Source organism: Marmota marmota, unplaced genomic scaffold, assembly GCF_001458135.2.
Source record: "Marmota marmota marmota unplaced genomic scaffold, marMar, whole genome shotgun sequence".
Classification (NCBI taxonomy): Eukaryota; Metazoa; Chordata; class Mammalia; order Rodentia; family Sciuridae; genus Marmota; species Marmota marmota.
Genome location: NW_025999900.1, coordinates 34137662 through 34155090, shown reverse-complemented (window position 1 = coordinate 34155090; position 17429 = coordinate 34137662). Strand labels below are relative to the sequence as shown.

Genomic DNA, 17429 nt, shown 5'->3' with positions numbered 1-17429 from the left:
ACTGTAGAACCAATCTAGATGTCCTTCAGTGGATGAATGGATAAAAAAAAAAATGTGGCATTTATACACAATGGAATATTACTCGGCAATAAAAAAGAATAAGATCATAGCATTTGCAGGGAAATGGATGGCATTAAAGAAGATTATGCTAAATGAAGTTAGCCAATCCCAAAAAAACAAATGCCGAATGTCTTCTCTGATATAAAGGGGGTGACTCAAAATGGGGCTGGGAGGGAGAGCAAGAGAGGAAGATTACCTCTAAATAGGGAATAGGGGTGGGAGGGAAAGGGAGGGAGAAAGGGAATAGCATGGATGGTGGAATGAGACCCTCATCATTATGAAGATGTGAAAAAAATTTAAAAATTAAAAAAAATTAAAAATTTGTTACAGTAACAAAAAAAGTAATAAAAGGGGAAAAAGGTTTGACTTGTAGATTTGGGGCTTGAACAACAGGGTCATTCGAACACCATTGAGATAGGAGAAAACTAGGGGAAGAACAATTTGAAGTAGAATTAAGAGCTATGTGGACCACTTTCAGTTTGAGATAGAATATAGGCTGTGACTCCAGTTCTAGTCTAGACTGCTAAATGATTTTTGACACATTACCTAACTTATTTGCCTCGGTTTCTTTATCTGTAGAATGTGAATAATAATATAGCTTACTTGATGAGGTTATTGTAAAGATTATATGACTTATATATAGATTAATACCTACATTCTTATTTACTCAGCAAGTATTTAATTTACATATCTATTACCAATGTCCATAGATATAGGAGAATAAATCAGACAAAAATCACTACTCCTGTGGAATTTATATTTTAGTTGGGGAATGGGAGATGCAATAAATATGCATGGTTAAATTATTTATTGTGTTGGATGGGGATAAATGCTTTGGGGGGGATGGTAGTAAGAGGGGAGGGGTCTGCATTCTAAAATGGGATGGCTATAGAAGGCCTTACTAAGGTAGCAATCTTAAAGGAAAGACCCTAAAGGAGGGGAGGGCATTGGCTATACTTATATACGGAGAAGAATGTCCCAGGTAAGGGAAATGACATGAGGTGGGAGGAGGCCTAGGCTCCAGAAACACCAGGAGAGGTGGAACAAGTGACAGGATGAGGTGACATCAGAAGAGAAGTTGGGCCATTCTTGCAGGACCCTGAGGGTTTCAGGGAGGTTTCTGGCTGCTGATCTGCACAAGGTGAGGAACCACTGAGGGAGGTGAGTGGATCAGTGACATGACCTCACTGATATAAAAGCACCCCTCTGACTGCCAAGCTGAGAATAGACAGGATAGGGGAAGGCCAGTGAACAGGCTGGTGTGATTTTCCAGTCAGGGATGATGGAGGCTTGGAGTATGATGGATAGACCCAGAAAAGAGAATTTGATAATGCAAAGAATTAAACATATAGAATGTCAGATGGTAATATAAGCTATGGGTGAGGATAAAGCATGACGATGGATAGGGAGTGTGGAGGATATTGCAATTTAAAAGTAGGATGTAAGGAAGACATAACCAAGATGGTTATGGCTAAGACTTAAAGGAGATGAGGAGGCAAGCCATAGATATCTTGGGAAGAACATCTCATACAGAGGATATGGCTGCACAGGGGCCCTGAAGCAGGCCTAGCACTGAAGGGAAACAGAAGGGCCAGTAGCCTGGGGTAGACTGAGCCTGGAGGAAAGAAAGCAGGAACAGACCATTATAAGGACTCTAGCTTTGGGTAAAGCCAGTAGAAGGTTTTGAGCAGAGGATTGACATGATCAGATTCACCTGCTCTTTCTGGCTGCTGTGTGATAAGTGGAGTATGAAAGAGCAAGTGTGGAAGCTAGAGGGATAATTGAGAACCTGAGGTAGTGATCCAGGTGAGAGATGAAGGCAGCTCTGGCAGGGTGAACACTGTAGGGGTAAATGGAGCAGTCAGATTTTGGACTCATGCATGGAAGACAGAACCATCAAGATTTGCTGACAGAATGGATGTGGGATATGAGAAAAAGAAAGGAATCAAGAATAACTCCAAGATCTTGAACCCGAGAAGTTTGGAAAAGTTGGAGCTGCAGCCTCTGCAGGAGGATATGTTGGAGGGAGGCCATGTAACACATGAAGTGTCTATCAGGCATCCATAGAGATGTTGAGAAGGTGGTAGATGTATAAGTTTCAGGGGATTTGAAGAAAAGAGTAGGGTTGGTGATACATGGTTTTTAAAAATCACTAGATGAGTCCGGCATTATGGTGCATGCCTGTAATCGTAGCTGCTAAGGAGGTTGAGGCAGGAAGATTGAAATTTCAAGGCCAGCCTCAGCAACTTAGTGAGACCCTGTCTCAAAATAAAAAATATAAAAAGGGCTGGGAATGTAGCTCAGTGATAAAGTTCCCCTGTGTTCAATTCTAAAAACCATAAGTCTGGCTGAGATCATGTAGGCAGATGTAGTTGGATAAGAGAAAGCACTGGGGGAAACCCTGAGTCACTCCAGCACCCCAGTGATGATCAGAAGAGGAAGTAGCAGCTAAGGAGACCAAGAAAGACTGCACTGAGACTCAGGAAGACCAGGTAGGTGGACTGGGTGCAAGACATTGTCCAGTCTTTAAATATTACTTTTCAAAGAATACTTAATACTGTGAGAAAATGTTCAACATAGGTTATGTAGAGGGAAGTAATATATGAAGCAATGATGCTAAGAGTTCTCAGCAGTGATTGAGGAGTTATTATTATTCGATCTTAATCTTTTTTTTTTTTTTTTTTTTGGTGGCACTGGGGATTGAACCCAGGGGTACTCTACCATTGAGTTGCATTCTCAGCCCTTTTGCTTTCTTTTTATTTTTTATTTTGAGTCAGGGTCTTATTAAGTTTCTGAGGCTGGCCTCAAACTTGTGGTTCTCCTGCCTCAGCCTCCAGAGAAGCTAGAATTACAAGTGAGCACTGTAATGCCCAACTATTATTTTCTTTACAATTCTTCTTTCTCTTTTCTTTTCCTTTTCCTCTTCTTCTTCCTTTTTCCCGCTCCCTCAGTACTGGGTATTGAACCCAGGGTCTCACATATGCTAGGCAAGTAGTGTGCCTCTGAGCTACATTCCAGCCCTTAAAACATTTTTATTTTTAAATTTTGAGAAAGGATCTCACTAAGTTGCCAAGAGTGGCTCTGAACTTGAGAGCCTTCTGCTACAGCCTCCCAGGTAACTAGGATTATAAGTGTGAGCCACTGCATCCCAGCTCTATATTTTCTTAACTTTCAAAACTGAACATATATCACTTTTGCAAAAATTCTTAGATCTGAGTATTTTTGAAAATAAGTATTTGGAGGTGTATTTTGCTGCTCAGAGAGTACTCTACCTTATGTCTACCTCCAACATGTGTCTATAAAAGAGAATGTAGGTTCCTTTCTCCCACAGTGGGTACTGTGGTCAGCAGGCAGGCCAGCCCTACCTGAGGGGGCTTCCTAGATTTCCGGTCAGAGGCAGCCCCTGGGTGGGGGAGTTAGGGAGGCTGTTTGACCCTTGGCAGACTCTATTCAAGGGTGGCTGAGCTGGCACCATCACTGCCAGCCATGAGTCTCAGGACCAGGTGCACATGCATCCCCTGCACACATTGTCGCCCCACACTCCTTGACCTGGCATGGACTCACAGATGGACAGAACAGCAGCTTCATTAAAAAAGTTTATTATCATCTGTGCCACCCAATGCAGGTGAAGATTGGCTCTCTCCCCAAGTGCCCCAGCCTTCCCACCTGAGCTCCTGGGGAGCTATTCTGTGGTGGGTCCCCATCGTGGGCAGTGTCCTTGCTCATCTGATTCCAGTCTCATTGTTCCTGGTCCAGGGCTAAGCTCCACCTCGAGATGCCATAGGAATGGTCTCTCCTGAGCGACTGTCACCTCCAGCATCTGAGAAATTCATGCCTCCAGAGGCTGGGGCCACATCCACCTGTATGACACCATGCACCTGGGAGAGCTGTGGGCTGTCCAAACTGGCAATGAGCTGGCGGGGGCCTGGTCGCACGGGCACAAACGTCTGGCGCAGTGTCACTGTCTCATTGCCCCCGATGTCCCTGTGGGCAGAGACAAAGTCATAGGCCTAGAGTAACTCAGGGAAGAATGGAAGGGCAGTCAGTAAGGAAGGAGCAACAGGTGGAGCCACTCAGGCATTTCTGGGTTCAGATGGAATCTCCACACCCACAACCAGGGCAAAGACTGAGCCCCAAGACCGCCTCCACATAGCCAGATCAGCAGCCTCACGCCCAGCTGCCTGAACTAAAAATCTCCCCATCATTGGGGACTCCTCCCTGCCTGCTCCCACATCCACCTGGACAAAGACTGCGATGCCACCCCAGAGACAGCTCACAGCCCCCTCTTGTCCATCCCTGTGGCTCCTGCCCTAACCAGACCATTCCCATCTCACTAGGGTTTCAAAGACCAAAAAAAAAAAACTTCAAAATAAGATTTTGGAGCCCAACACAGTATTGCTAAATGCTTTTGGTTTTGCCAGAAAAGTATTAAAGAAAATTAATTGCTGGGTGTGGTGGTATAGGCCTGTAATCCCAGCTTCTTATGAGGTTGAAGCAAAACAATGGCAAGTTGAAGGCTAGCCTGGGCTACTATTTTGAGACTATATCAAAACAAAAAGAGTTGGAGGGCTGGGGATGTGGCTCAAGCGGTAGTGCGCTCACCAGGCATGCATGTGGCCCGGGTTCGATCCTCAGCACCACATACAAACAAAGATGTTGTGTCCGCCGAGAACTAAAAGATAAATATTAAAATTCTCTCTCTCTTAAAAAAAAAGAGTTGGAATTTAGCTCAGTAGTGGAGTGTTTACCTAGCATGCACAGGCCCTGGGTCCAATCCCCAGTACTGGGGGAAAAGAAGAGAATTAATTATTCTCATCTTTCAATCATCTTTCCAAAGAAAAAAGCGCCCATTAGAAAAATGTTGTCTTAGAACAAAAGGAAAAGCCTACCCAAGGAGAGACAGTTGGCATCTTTAATCTGACATGCACCACCATGTTTGTGAGTCTGTGTTATATGTGGGGAGGTGTGTGCATACACACACACATACACACACACACATACACACTACAATGTCTTCCCTTCTTCATGGACCTCTGAAAATCTATTATCAGGCTACCTCTCTGGGAGTCATGATTTCACCAATCTTCATGATTTCACCAATTTCACTGCCCTCCTGTCTCCCATATTGCTTTTCCATTCTATGCTGCCAACCAGAGGTATACTAAGTCCTTCAAGGACTTGGCTTCCTTAAAGAATAAGATCCCAGCTCCCCAACCTGACACACAGCTTCTCTCTGATTCATCCCCTCTTACCTGCACAGCCACACCATCTCGCAACATTGCTCTTGTGCACTGGTGTCACTGAACCTTCCCCTTCCCAGCTCACCTTCACTGTCCTGCTCTGCAGCATTTGCCTTGCGTGGCATGAGCTCTTAGCACTGGCTCCCCACCCCTGTTCTTCCTCCAAGGCTCAGCTCATACCACCTCTTCACTGAGGCTCCCGAGTACTTCCAGCTGCTAGGAAAGAGAACCTCGCCCTTCTCTGAGCTCCTCCAGCAATTTACATTTTGCATTTTATGCACTGAACATGACTGCATATATATGGCATCTGCTCATGCCTGTCCTGCCTGCCACTGTCTAAACCCTTGCTTCTGACCCCCTTTTAACACAAGCCTATCTTGTGCTCCCTCTTTGGAGTCAGACCCTGTGCAGTCATCATCATCCCTAAGGGAATAAGCCAACATCCCTAACCCCAGAGACAAGCTCTCCATAGGGCAAAGCTTTTTGCTTGGAGCCTGCTTCTGAGAGGTTTCCCTGGGCTGGTCTACCCTTCTACTACTAATTAGCTATGTGGTTTATGATAAATTACTTCATTTCTCTGATCTTCACTTTCTAGCCCATAAAGTGGAAGTGAATGTAAAATGAGGTGATGGAATCAATGGCTTTGAAGGTGCCTCTGAGCTCCATGAAGGAGGAAAACAAGAGTGTATAATATAATACAATATAATAATAGGAAGCCTAACAATCTATAAATCAACAGATAGGTTATGTTTTGACTGTGTATAAATTTGTGTTTTCAATTTTTTGCTCATTTCTCCATTGATACAAATTTAAAGATAAATTAAGCTCAAAACAGCCTTCAAAGTCTAACTGTGGCACCTATAGTCACAGCTACTTGGGAGGCTGAGGCAGGAGAATGAGTTGAGCCCACGAGTCCCAGACCAGCCTGGGCAACATAGTGAGACTCTGTCTCAAAATTTTTTTTTTCTTAAAAAAAGTCTGTTTAACTATAGTTGAATTGCAATATTTCAGAAATTAACTTTTACATTCCACTTACTAGCATTATTTCCAAAAGAAGCTGCCTTCCAGCTTCCTCTGGGAATGTCAAAGTTCCTCCCTGCCCTGGTCTTGGTATCAGGTGAGGCCTCTGCCACACCCCTGTTTTTGAGTTTAAGCTGAGTACAAGTCAGATGCTAAAGCTGGAATGTGCTCGTAACTGCGTGTGGGTAATGAGACCTAATGAGACTGACTCCCAAACAAGGGCACTAGAAGGAGATTTTGGAGAGGGCTGTCCTTCAGTGTATACCCAGCCAACCATGTTGCCAGAGGTTGAAACACTTTTAAAAACTTTTCTTGGACTTTTGTTTAGAGCCATTTAAAACACACACATGGGGTGGGGGGACTGGGGTTGTGGCTCAGTGGTAGAGCACTTGCCTAGCACGTGCAAGGCCCTGGCTTCGATCCTCAGCACCGTATAAAAATAAATAAAATAAAGGTATTGTGTCCAACTACAACTAAAAAATAAAATATATAAAAAATAAATAAATAAAACACACACATGTGCGCATGCACACATGCAGTCAGCCTGCCCCTCCTTTTCTAAGTACTTCATTTTGGAATGAAAGGGCATCTTTACCCCCTTGTTTGTTACCTTATTAGTCTCTAAATGACTTCAGGCTTTTCCCCAAAGTCTAATCTACTCCCCAAGAAGGGAAATTGGCCACTCTTTTTTTTTTAAATATTTTTTAAGTTGTATATGGACACAATTCCTTTATTTATTTTTATGTGGTGCTGAGGATAAAACCCAGTGCCTCACAAGTGCTAGGCAAGTGCTGTACTACTGAGCTAATACTCCAGCCCCAAAATTGGCCACTCTTAAGGATGTGCTAGAGACTGTGATTCAGACTCTGGGGGAAATCCCCAAAAAGGGCTTGGAACAGACTTCCAGCCTCCCTGTGACTGTTTTGATGGTGACAACAGTCAACTGGAGGAGGAAGTCCTGGAATGTTTATTAAGTGGCTAGTCACCATTCTGGGCGGCATGCCTTCTGGTATAATGGGGTTCCATACCTTTGATGTGCAAATGAGAGGTAAAATAACACCCGTCATGGAATCTAATGTATCTGAACCAACAGCTCAGGGATGTTCCCTAAAGGCTCCCCAAAGTCCTAGAGGCCCTGTTCTGGATTCACAGCGACCAAAGTGCCACAGAAAATCCTTGGAGGGCCTGCCTTGAGAAGCTATCATCTAACTATTGGCAGGCTGGGCCCTCAAATGGTGGGGAGTTGTACACAAGCCCTGCAGCTGGGGACAGGGGCTAGGTCTCCTGTTACTCTGCAGAATGGTGCTTTCCTTACTTGCAGGCATGGGTCAAAGGTCTGGTAGGGCTGCTGAGGGATATCTGGCTCTGGAGAGCCTCAGGACAGGGGGAGACTCCCTCCATCACTGTGTGAGTCTGGGTGAGAGATGTCTCAGGGAGGACTAGCAAGGCAGGTGTCAAGCTTCACTGTCTGAGCTGTTAGGAACCCTGGTAGGGTGGCAAGAGGACAATACTAATTTTTGATGTATCACGGCATTCCCAGGAGCCTGGCTGAGACAAAGATCAGGGTAGCAACCTTCCTGTTGTTGGCCTGATGGTGAAAGCAGGGGAGGAAAGCAGGGGAAAAGGTGGGCAGAGTGGGCAGGGATGCCCTGCTTCACTCCAGGCCCTCTCAAAGCACTCAGGAGCCCTCTTTCTAAAAAGGGGAACACTTGTCCCTGTCGCCAGAAAGCCAGTCTAAAAGGTCAGCTTCTGGCCTTCTCTGCTTTCCCTCTGTGCTTTTCCTGGGGAGAGGCAGGGCAGCGTGTGTCTGTGTCAGAGATGATAAACACAGAGGTCAAAGAACACAAGTACTGTGTGTACCCTCCCTAGGCCCAAAGCCTCATGCAGTCAGGATCGGTCTCAGCCTGGGTGAGGGCCTGAGGCATGCGGCTCTATCCCTTGGAGCTGCTACTCCACTCTTATGGCACAAACCAGGCAGCAAGCTCAAGAGCTTGGGGTGGTATATGCTCCAAAGGAGAGAGCAGAGTCTGTCCCCTGTGAGCCATGGCCACTAGTGTCCCTGTCTATAAAGCAGGGATGAAGATGGCAAAAAATAGAAATGACTAGATGCAGAGCAGTAAGTTTGTGCCACATGTGAGACTAAACAACCCAAGGACGAAGTGCTACTGGCAGCCCCACTTGATAGGCAAGAATACTGAGGCTTAGAAGAGCTATCACCTGCCCGTGGCTATCTAGTCAGAAGTAATGGAGCTGACTTGAACCCAAGTCTTTAGGTTTCTGCAGCTTTGCTTGTAGTCATGTGACAATCCTCTAATTACTTTAAGGAGCTTTCCTGATCTCCAAATAAGATAATATCCCTGCAAGTGCCTGACCAACTTTTCAGTGCTGGGCAGATGTTAGCCATGGCTTACTAATGATTCCCATGTGGAGTTTTAGCTCCCTGATGAGCTGGTCAGGCCCCTGGAGTGCTGCACAAAGCACCCAGCAGAGCTCCTTAAGCACTGGTTGGACTGGACTAAACTGGAGTTGGGAGGGATTACTGGCTGGCCCCAGGGGATTTTGTGGGGTCCTGATAGTGAGAAGAAGCAAAGCTGGGGCTCAGGGTAATCTGGGGAAAATGGAGGGCAGCAGCAGGGGCCAGGAGGAGAGGCCAGACTTACCCAACATTGAGGACCTTGGGTCTCTGTAACCCAGAGCCCTCTAGCCGGAAGACAACATTGGTGAGGGTGACAGGCAGTGGGTTCTTGAAGACAATCTGTACTTCACACTCCTGACCAACTACCGCTGCTCCCAGTAACTGAGAAAAACAGAGGCCCATATCATATCAGAGACCCTGACCAAACACACAGAGTCTATATGCTACACCCCAGTGAAAAGACCCTTAGAATCAAAACTTCCCCATAAGTCCTATGTTTCTGTCCCGAGAGAAGGCTCCCCAAAAGTCAGAGAGGAAACTTCCAACCCACTCTACAGCCAAGGCTACCACAGAATCAGAGATATGAGTTCCCCTTTCATAGACAAGGAAACTGAGGGAGGCCCAGGAGACCAGAGCTGGTCCTTAACATTTTTCTCCTAGACAGACTCATTAGGCCAGCCTGTTCCTGGCTCAGCACTCTCCCCTCTTCTCCTTCAGTTTCCTTTAACCCCATGCCACCACTCCTCATGCCCCCCAAAACTGCACTCACTGTGAGGGAGAGGTCTGGGGTACGCAAACGGAAGGTGTGCTGCTTGGCCAGGACCTGCCCACTCTCCTTGACATGGCCAGAGACATTGAGCAGCATGGCCCCTTGGTCCACAAGGTGGGGCCGGTATTCCTTGTAGGCCACAGGCATGGTCACACGTTCCGCTGGGGAGAGTATGCACGGGTCACTAAGGCGTGTCTCTCCAGATGTGGCCTTCCCAGAGGTGTACCCCCTTGCTCTGGGTCTCTGTGTCTACAGCCCCTGGTGTTTGGCTATCTAGGGGGCAGGGCTGGGAAAGCAGCACTTACAGGCTCCTGGTGCCAGTGGTACTTCCTTCTTGGACTCCTTGAAGGTAGACCCTGTGACACCAGTGTAGAAGGTGACAGAGAGGTAGAGGTGCAGCTTCACAGTGCGGCGGCTACTGCCACGATTGGTCAGCACCACGGAGACTGTCAGGTCCTGCCCCATCACTGCGTCCTGTGCTTCCACCTGCATGGCCACATCCTCAGCAGAGTCCCGGGTGGCATATACATTGGGTTTGCTGCCATGGGCAGCCGCTGTCTCCACTGCCTTCCGCTCTGCTTCTGATCCTAGGGGTTAAGGGTCAAGGGTGAGATGAAGCTTTGGCCTGGGTGGTGTGCGCTCAGTAGAACACTCGGCATGGAGCTGACTGTCTGTGGGGAATGGTACCTTCTGGGTGCTTATAGATGTGGGTGATGTCCTCCCGCATGTTGGAGCCGATGGCCTTTGTGACAATGAGCGTGCCGATGGCTTTTTCTTCCACATACACAATCTTAAAGCTGCCATCATCCTGCCGCTGCCAATATACCTTGTCACTGTTCACCTGTTGCAGAGTGAGGGCATGAGCAGGAAGGAGTGAGCCAGAATGTCTGAAGGGAGGCCTGACCCCAAGTGCCTTCTATCAGTTCCAGGGGCTGCAGGGCAGGGTTAAGTCTGAAAAGTGGAAGCTTCCTGGGAGAGCCCAACTGGGAGACTTCCCAAGCTGAGCCAGACAAGGCTAGAGAGTAGGGAAAAAGCTGGCCTGGGAGGCTCCATGCAGTACATTTGGACATTAATAACAGTAATCCCTTGCACTTGTTCACTGGCTTTACAACTTAGGAAGCAGTTTCATACTCATTATCTCTTTTGATCCTGAGCACAGGAAGTAAGGTAGCCATTATTATGTCCTTTTTACAGCTGAGGAAACTAAGACTCTAGAATGAGTGACTTGCCCAAGGTCACACAGCTAGTTAGTCAACGGCAAAGTCAGGACCAGAGAATCCAGGACTGAAGCCAATGCTCTGATCACTCTGGACTGCCTGAGGAGGCCCCTGGAACCTCACTCTCACCTCAGCAAAAATGAAGGGTGTGTCGTACTTCATGTAGACTAAGCCATTTTTGATGGACTCCACAGAGCAGGGGCCACAGCAGAAGATGCCTAGGGAATCAGATAGGACAGAAGTGAGGGATCCAAGGAAGCCAAGAGGGACCCTCAGACCCTGGGCAGAGGCCACAACACAATTCCTTTGCCCCCCACCCAGCAAAGTCCAGTACCCCCGGCTGGTAGCCTCTGGAAGGGGCCAAAAATCCTCACTAAATACTCAGGGCCAGTGAACACCCAGTCTAACCAAGGGAGGGACAACAAAGAAGACAGCAGCCAGTCAGTATTCCTCAGCCTAGGCTGCTCTGTGGGAAGATGGAGGTTGGGGGCAAGCCTGTGGACAGCCTGCCTTCACAGCCAGGTCATCAGCACCCTCTCTGGGCTGGCTGAAACAAATGCCCACTATCTGTGATGCCCAGAGGACAGAGCAATCTCCCTATCCTCCATCAGGATCCATCCAGAGCCATGGTGACTCTGCTGGGAAAGTGATGACACCACCATCGCCATTCCAGAAAGATCCAGAACAACACCTCAGCTCTGCAGTTCCCTCTGTGCTCTTTACTGGTAAGTGGTGTAGTGGGGGAACATGTGGGGGAAAAAAAGAGTCTGTCCTTATCATACTTAAGGGGGTTTCCTAGAGGATGTGGGTTGGCAGCAGGAGGCCCAGTAGGAGAAGGCCAACAGGAAGTGAGGGCATCTAACAGGAAATAATCTTAACAACACCTAACACTGTGGCCTCCTTTTACAGATGGGGAAACAGGCTCAGCAAGGTAAAGTAGATGCCAGGATCTCATAAGACAGCTGGAAGGAGCTAATAATTTATTGAGTGGCTACTGTGTTCAAATGTTCTAGGTATGCTGCTAGTCCTCTTGGATTCATTATTTCTCACTGAATCCTCCCAGCTACCCTCTATGATATATATTATCCCCATATTATACACAGAAACATGGAAGCCCAAAGATGCAAGATTCTCACTCACCTGCCCAAGATCACTTATCTGAGAACTGATCAAGGAGGAATCAAGCCCTGGCCTGGCTGGCCCCAGAGTCCCCACCACTTCTCAGGGCAGGGCCAGAACTCAGGTTGGCCAGTGCCTGAGTTCTGGCTCCAGCATAGTGGGTACCACTGTATTGCTAAACATTGGAGGTACCATTTTCATAGATGATTGAGAGGGAGGGATCTTGGAGGGGACCAGAGAAAGAAGATAGGCCAGGCAAAGGCTATCTGACCCAGGCAAGAGTCTGGAAGGAAGAAACTGGAGGGGCAGACCAGGTTTCCAGGGCTGGAATTCCAAGGTTGGAAGCGAGTGGGGATCTGTTTGTGCAATAGGTCTCATTTTTGCAGAGGAAAGGCTGATAGGTTATATGATCCCAGGCTATATCTTAGGACTGGGTTATAGGGGCTGCTTTCTTTGAATCTATCTGAGTCTTATTTGTTCATCCTGTACATAAAGCTTATACTGAATAATGGAGCAAACAGAGAGGAACTTGGAGAAAGTGAGAGTATGTGTCAATGAGAGTGAGTTGGGGACTGCATATGCTCTCCTGGTGAACTAGTGTCCTGTGCCCCAGACAAAGTTCTTCATCTCTGTGGGCCACAATTTCCCACATGTCTCACAGGGATTGGAGTGAATCCTAAACCTAGATGATCTTCAGAATCATCATGGAAATTTTCAAAAATATATATTTTTATATAGATAGTGGACATTGTTTCAGCCACTCCAGCTGGGGCTGGGGTTGTGGTTCAGTGGTGGAGCACTTGCCTAGCACATGTGAGGCACTAGGTTCACTCCTCAGCACCACATAAAAATAAATGAATAAAATAAAGATCCAATAGAGGATTTAAAAAATATATATATAAAAAATATATATGTTTATATGCATATAAATATATTTATATATTTCAGTTCATATGTTTGTATAAAATATATATTTATATGGAATTTATATATTTATATATGTATGTGTGTATATATATTTAAATTATATATAAAAGGGTCTTTTAACTATCTCCCAGATATGTAAGTGAGAAAAGCAAGCAAGAATAGTGGACTTGCCTGGGGAGGGAAACCTCACACTGACAACTCTTGAATCTTTTGGCTTTTGAGCCATCTGAGTATATTAGTCATTATAAATAAATAAAATTAGACATTATAAATAAAACTAGGCCATTATAAATAAAACTAGCGGGCTGGGGATGTGGCTCAAGCGGTAGCGTGCTCGCCTGGCAAGCGTGCGGCCCGGGTTCGATCCTCAGCACCACATACAAACAAAAGATGTTGTGTCTGCCGATAACTAAAAAAATAAATATTAAAATTCTCTCTCTCTCTCTCTCTCTCTCTCTCTCTCTCTCTCTCTTTTTAAAAATAAATAAATAAATAAATAAAACTAGCCATTATAAATAATTACATAAAAAGGTGAAAATAAACCAACAGTTGCATGGCGATTCAGTTGATAAACCCATTTAAAGAACTTTGAGGCTGAAGATCTTGGTTCTCAGGCTGAGTCCCAGACTGACACTTAGAGTTTGTCACCCAGGTGGAGTGGGAGAGAGGGAACCAGGATGGGGTCTGAGAGCCAGTGCCTTACCACTGCTGGTCTCCTGGGGTGTGGCATCCACAACCTGCCACCCATCAAATCCTGAGGGTAGATCTGGCCTCTTCATCCAGCAGTCATTCCACACATGGAAATTCCTGGGTAGTGGAGGAAGGGCTGGGTCTGAGACTCCAATGCAGGGCTCCCAGCTCCAGGCCTTGCCTGCCCCTCCACATCTCAGCCTCAGCAGATATAGGAGGTCAAGCCCCAGCTCCAGCCTCACCAAACAGAATCATGGTTCAGATGCTCAAGTGGCTTCATGTTCTCATCAAAGTAGATGTCCATAGTGAGGGACGTGTCTGTGTCATGTGCAGAGTTGAAGTTGGTGACAGTGCGGGTAGCTAGACCCAGGCATCGCAATACTGTGGAGGAACCAGGGTTGAAATTCGGGGCAGAGGGTAGCGGGGAAGGTGAGGCATCAGGTCATCAATATCAGGGGGAAAAGGACAACTGAGGTTGCCAAGCTGAAATTCACCACCATGGTCAGGGGTCACAGGGCCCAAGAACCTTTGGGCTATAGAGCACTCGGGGTTAGCGAAAGCCAGGGCACCTGCCTGGCTCGAGCCCTGCATATTGCTTCTTTTTCCTCTCTCTTAGGCCTCTCTCTGTTGTTCACATAATTAATGATAATTAAGGCAGCTTATCATCTACCTTTGCCTGCACCCTATGCTGTAGTAGCCATGACTGGGTTGGGCTAGATGAAGATGGAGACTAGCTTCCCTCCCTCCTCCTTGTAGGACCCAAGTCACTCCTGTCCTGATCCCTTCACTACCTGTGGTGGTCACACCAGCAAAGACCCAGCACTGGCCATAGGGGACAGAATAGCCAGTGCGTAGGTAGCTAAGCAGGATCTCCACGCTGCCCACCCACGCTGAAGGGTTGGTGCCTCGAGAGTAATCGCCAGACCAGTTCCCAATCAGGACTCCATTGTCATCCAGGGAGTTCACCTGCCCAAGACAAGATGGGGTGGGGCTGAGTTGGGGGAGGTGCTCAAGACCTGGCTGGGTCCCCAGCCCAGCCCCTGACCCTGCAACCACCCCTCACCCCTAAATGCCTCAAGACCTAGACATTAGCCTGAGCCCCACCTATCTCTTCCCTGAACTATCTATACCCCCTCCTATCCCTGTTCTGACACAGGAATGTGAATCCTGGGTGTGCCAAGTTGTGGGTTTGGCCCTACATTACACAGGAGTTGGGACAGGAGCCAAGGAAGGGTGTAGTGGGAGCAAGCAAGGGAGAGAAGAAGAGTGAGACCCCCTTCCTGCAATACCCTTTGCAAAGGCAGGGACATTCCTGAGGATACTGAAGGAATCCAGCAAGGGTAGGACCCTGGGCAGGGTGCAGAGGAGGCAGTAGGAAGACACAGTGTAAGACTGAGAGATATGAGGGTGCTCACCATGGCAGAGATGACCCTGGAGACACTGACTGGATCCCCACGACCTCCATATGGCATTCCCCGCCGGTCCAGGATGTACAGGCAGGCATCCAGCACCCCGTGGTCAAACTGGTAGGAGGGAGGGCAGAGTTGGCTACAGATCATTCTGGAGACATTCTGACACTGGGCCAGGACCCTTTTCCACCTGCCTCCCCTCATTGCAGGTGACCCTAACCAGTCATACCTGACCATAGTTCCAGGTCCGCTCACCGATCTGTGCTTCAGTTCCATAGTAAATTCTCCCAGACTCATTAAGCACATACTCCTGCCGCCAGTCCTCATGGTCCACATATACAATGTCCTCTGTGTCCCCAGAAAACACATACTTTATTCCCTATACTCTCTCTCTGGGCCCTACCTGCCCCTTGGCCAGGTCTGTAGAACTCGTGACCATAGAAGAACAGAGGATAACTCTAGCCTGACAGAACTGCTCTCAGGAAGGACAGAAGGACCACAACACAGATGGTAGGAGAAGGTTGGTCCTAGCCAGGGTCTTCCTCAATAGAGGTAAGACAGGTCATGTTTCTATACTGGGAGTAGTTCCCCTCCACAGGACAATGGGAGGCTGACTTTTCCTGTGGCCAGGTACCCAGGCACCCACTCAGATCCTAGAAAAGGAAGCCCTGGCCTGCCTTTCCCTCCTGCCGACCTCTGCTTCTATCCCCAACTGGCTTACCTGGGCACCAGGGATTGAAGAGGATGTAGATCTCGTTGTGGGGGTCAAAGGGTAACTGGAATTCCCCAGCCTCTGAGCGTGTGCGGACAGTGAATTGAAACTTGCCGATGATGGCATTGGGGGAGGTGTGAACTCGAAGATTCAGATTCTGCCCACTGGCCTTCATCACCTGGGCCTTCCAGCCCCCACTGCCCCCCTTGCCTACTGGGATGATCACGTGGGTACCCTTGCCAACCTCGGGGTTGTTACCTAGAATGGGAAAATTAGCAATTAGCTGGTAAGACCTTGCTTAGACTTCTCCCAGCCCCACCCAAAATGTCTATGAGCCAGTGTGTGTATATGAGTGTCCCTGAGTTGGGTCATTCTGTGACAATCTCCCTCAGAGTAGCTGTGTCCGCCCGATGATTGCCTGCGAGTTAGGGCAGAGCCCCAGTCCAACATCCCAAACCTGTTCCCCTGACATTGAACTCAGAGATAGGGAGGGGAGACCAGGGCTATTGTTACCCTCTTCCTGCCTGACAATCCCAGTGCCTGGGCTGGAGGAGCAGAGCCACACTGGCTGATGCAAATCCCCCTATCCTGTAGGAAAGGGCAGTCCACATACCAAAGGCCAGCCCGACCTGCTCCCCAGAGCTGCAGCTCCCAGAGCCCAGGGCATCCCTGGTGGAGGTGGTAGGGGTATCTGGGAAATTAGAGGCTGGGTGGGCAAGGTTGGGCTCTAATCAAAGGGTAAGAAGAGTCGCCCGCCCCCGGTAGCTGCATAATCACTAGCCTGGGCAGTCAACGGTCACCAAGCAACGCGGTGAGAGAGGCACCTGCCCTGGGTCATGGGACAGAGATATACAGAGAGAGTCAGGGTTGGACAGAGAGATTGAGAGATACAGATAGATACAATGAGTGTGTGTGTGTAGGGGGAGAACCAACCACACTCTGTAGAAAGAGCAGACCCAGAAAGAAGGGCACACTGAGGCTGACTCCAGAAAGGAAGTATTGTGAAACAGATACCCTGGAGGCCTAAGGAGAGAAAACTTGGGAAAACTTAAACACCAAGACCCTCCCCAAGAAGTCATGTATACATCACCTAGACATTTGCATATGCCTTATCTGGCAGGGTGAGGGGTGATAGGCAGGAGCCTAAAGATCTCTCTGATCTGATACCAGCCTCTCCTCCAACAAATCTAGGGCCTTCGCCCTTCCATCCAGGCCACACTCACCAATGAGCAGCTCAAGGGCAATGCGATCAGAGGACTCATAGCTCCGGTTCAGGAAAAGGACCACATGGAAAGGCTGCCCACGGCGCACAATCAGTTCATCATACTCATACTCATCTGTGTGATGCTCTCTGCGGTTCTGGTCTGAGCGTGAGCTCAGCAAATCCACACCAGTCACCACCAGCATGCCCTCTGCAAGGCCACATATCTGGGTCAGTGAAGCCCCCCACAAAGAACCCAGCACTCCCTTATGCCCCTAGTGATGAGTCTTAGGTCCCATTAAAGCCTTTCAGCTCTCAGCCAAGATGAACAGCTGGCCTCACCTCGGATGGTGCCATCTCCAGCTGCGTTTATACCACTGCCGCGGGAGTCAGGTCTTCGGTCTCGAGAGCTAGACCCTCGACTTCTGGAGCCAGACCCTCGACTTCTGGAGCCAGAGGGCTCAGGCCCCCAGTCATCATCTGCCCTATTCCTGCGTGAGCAGCAGCCACAGCAGCGAGCCCAGAAGGACCGGGCTCTTCCTCCTCTAGAGCGTCTGTCTGGCTCTGGCTCTGGCTCTGGAGAAGGTGTGGTAGGGGGTTGCAAGGGGTTCCCGCCCCAACGGCCCACGTCTGAGCGAGGACCATCCAT

At 48.2% G+C, this 17429-nt stretch overlaps 1 protein-coding gene and 1 long non-coding RNA gene across 2 annotated transcripts in view; one reads left to right on the top strand and one right to left on the bottom strand.

Annotated features, from left to right (window-relative positions):
• LOC107147707 overlaps positions 1-16902 on the top strand; it is a 27147-nt gene extending 10245 nt beyond the window's left edge. The window contains exons 2-3 of the long non-coding RNA XR_001504188.2: positions 11334-11447; positions 16771-16902. This is a non-coding gene — a long non-coding RNA (uncharacterized LOC107147707). The remainder of the gene's footprint in view (positions 1-11333; positions 11448-16770) is intronic.
• Positions 3635-17429, bottom strand: Tgm1 (transglutaminase 1). The gene is made up of 14 exons (XM_015492094.2): positions 17123-17429; positions 16803-16991; positions 15589-15837; positions 15097-15215; positions 14874-14981; positions 14250-14424; positions 13701-13839; positions 13472-13575; positions 10852-10940; positions 10193-10346; positions 9811-10092; positions 9506-9666; positions 8981-9117; positions 3635-4044 (listed from the first exon to the last, which is right to left on the bottom strand). The coding sequence occupies exons 1-14, from the start codon at positions 17427-17429 to the stop codon at positions 3819-3821; spliced, it is 2439 nt and encodes an 812-aa protein (XP_015347580.1). The 3' UTR covers positions 3635-3818.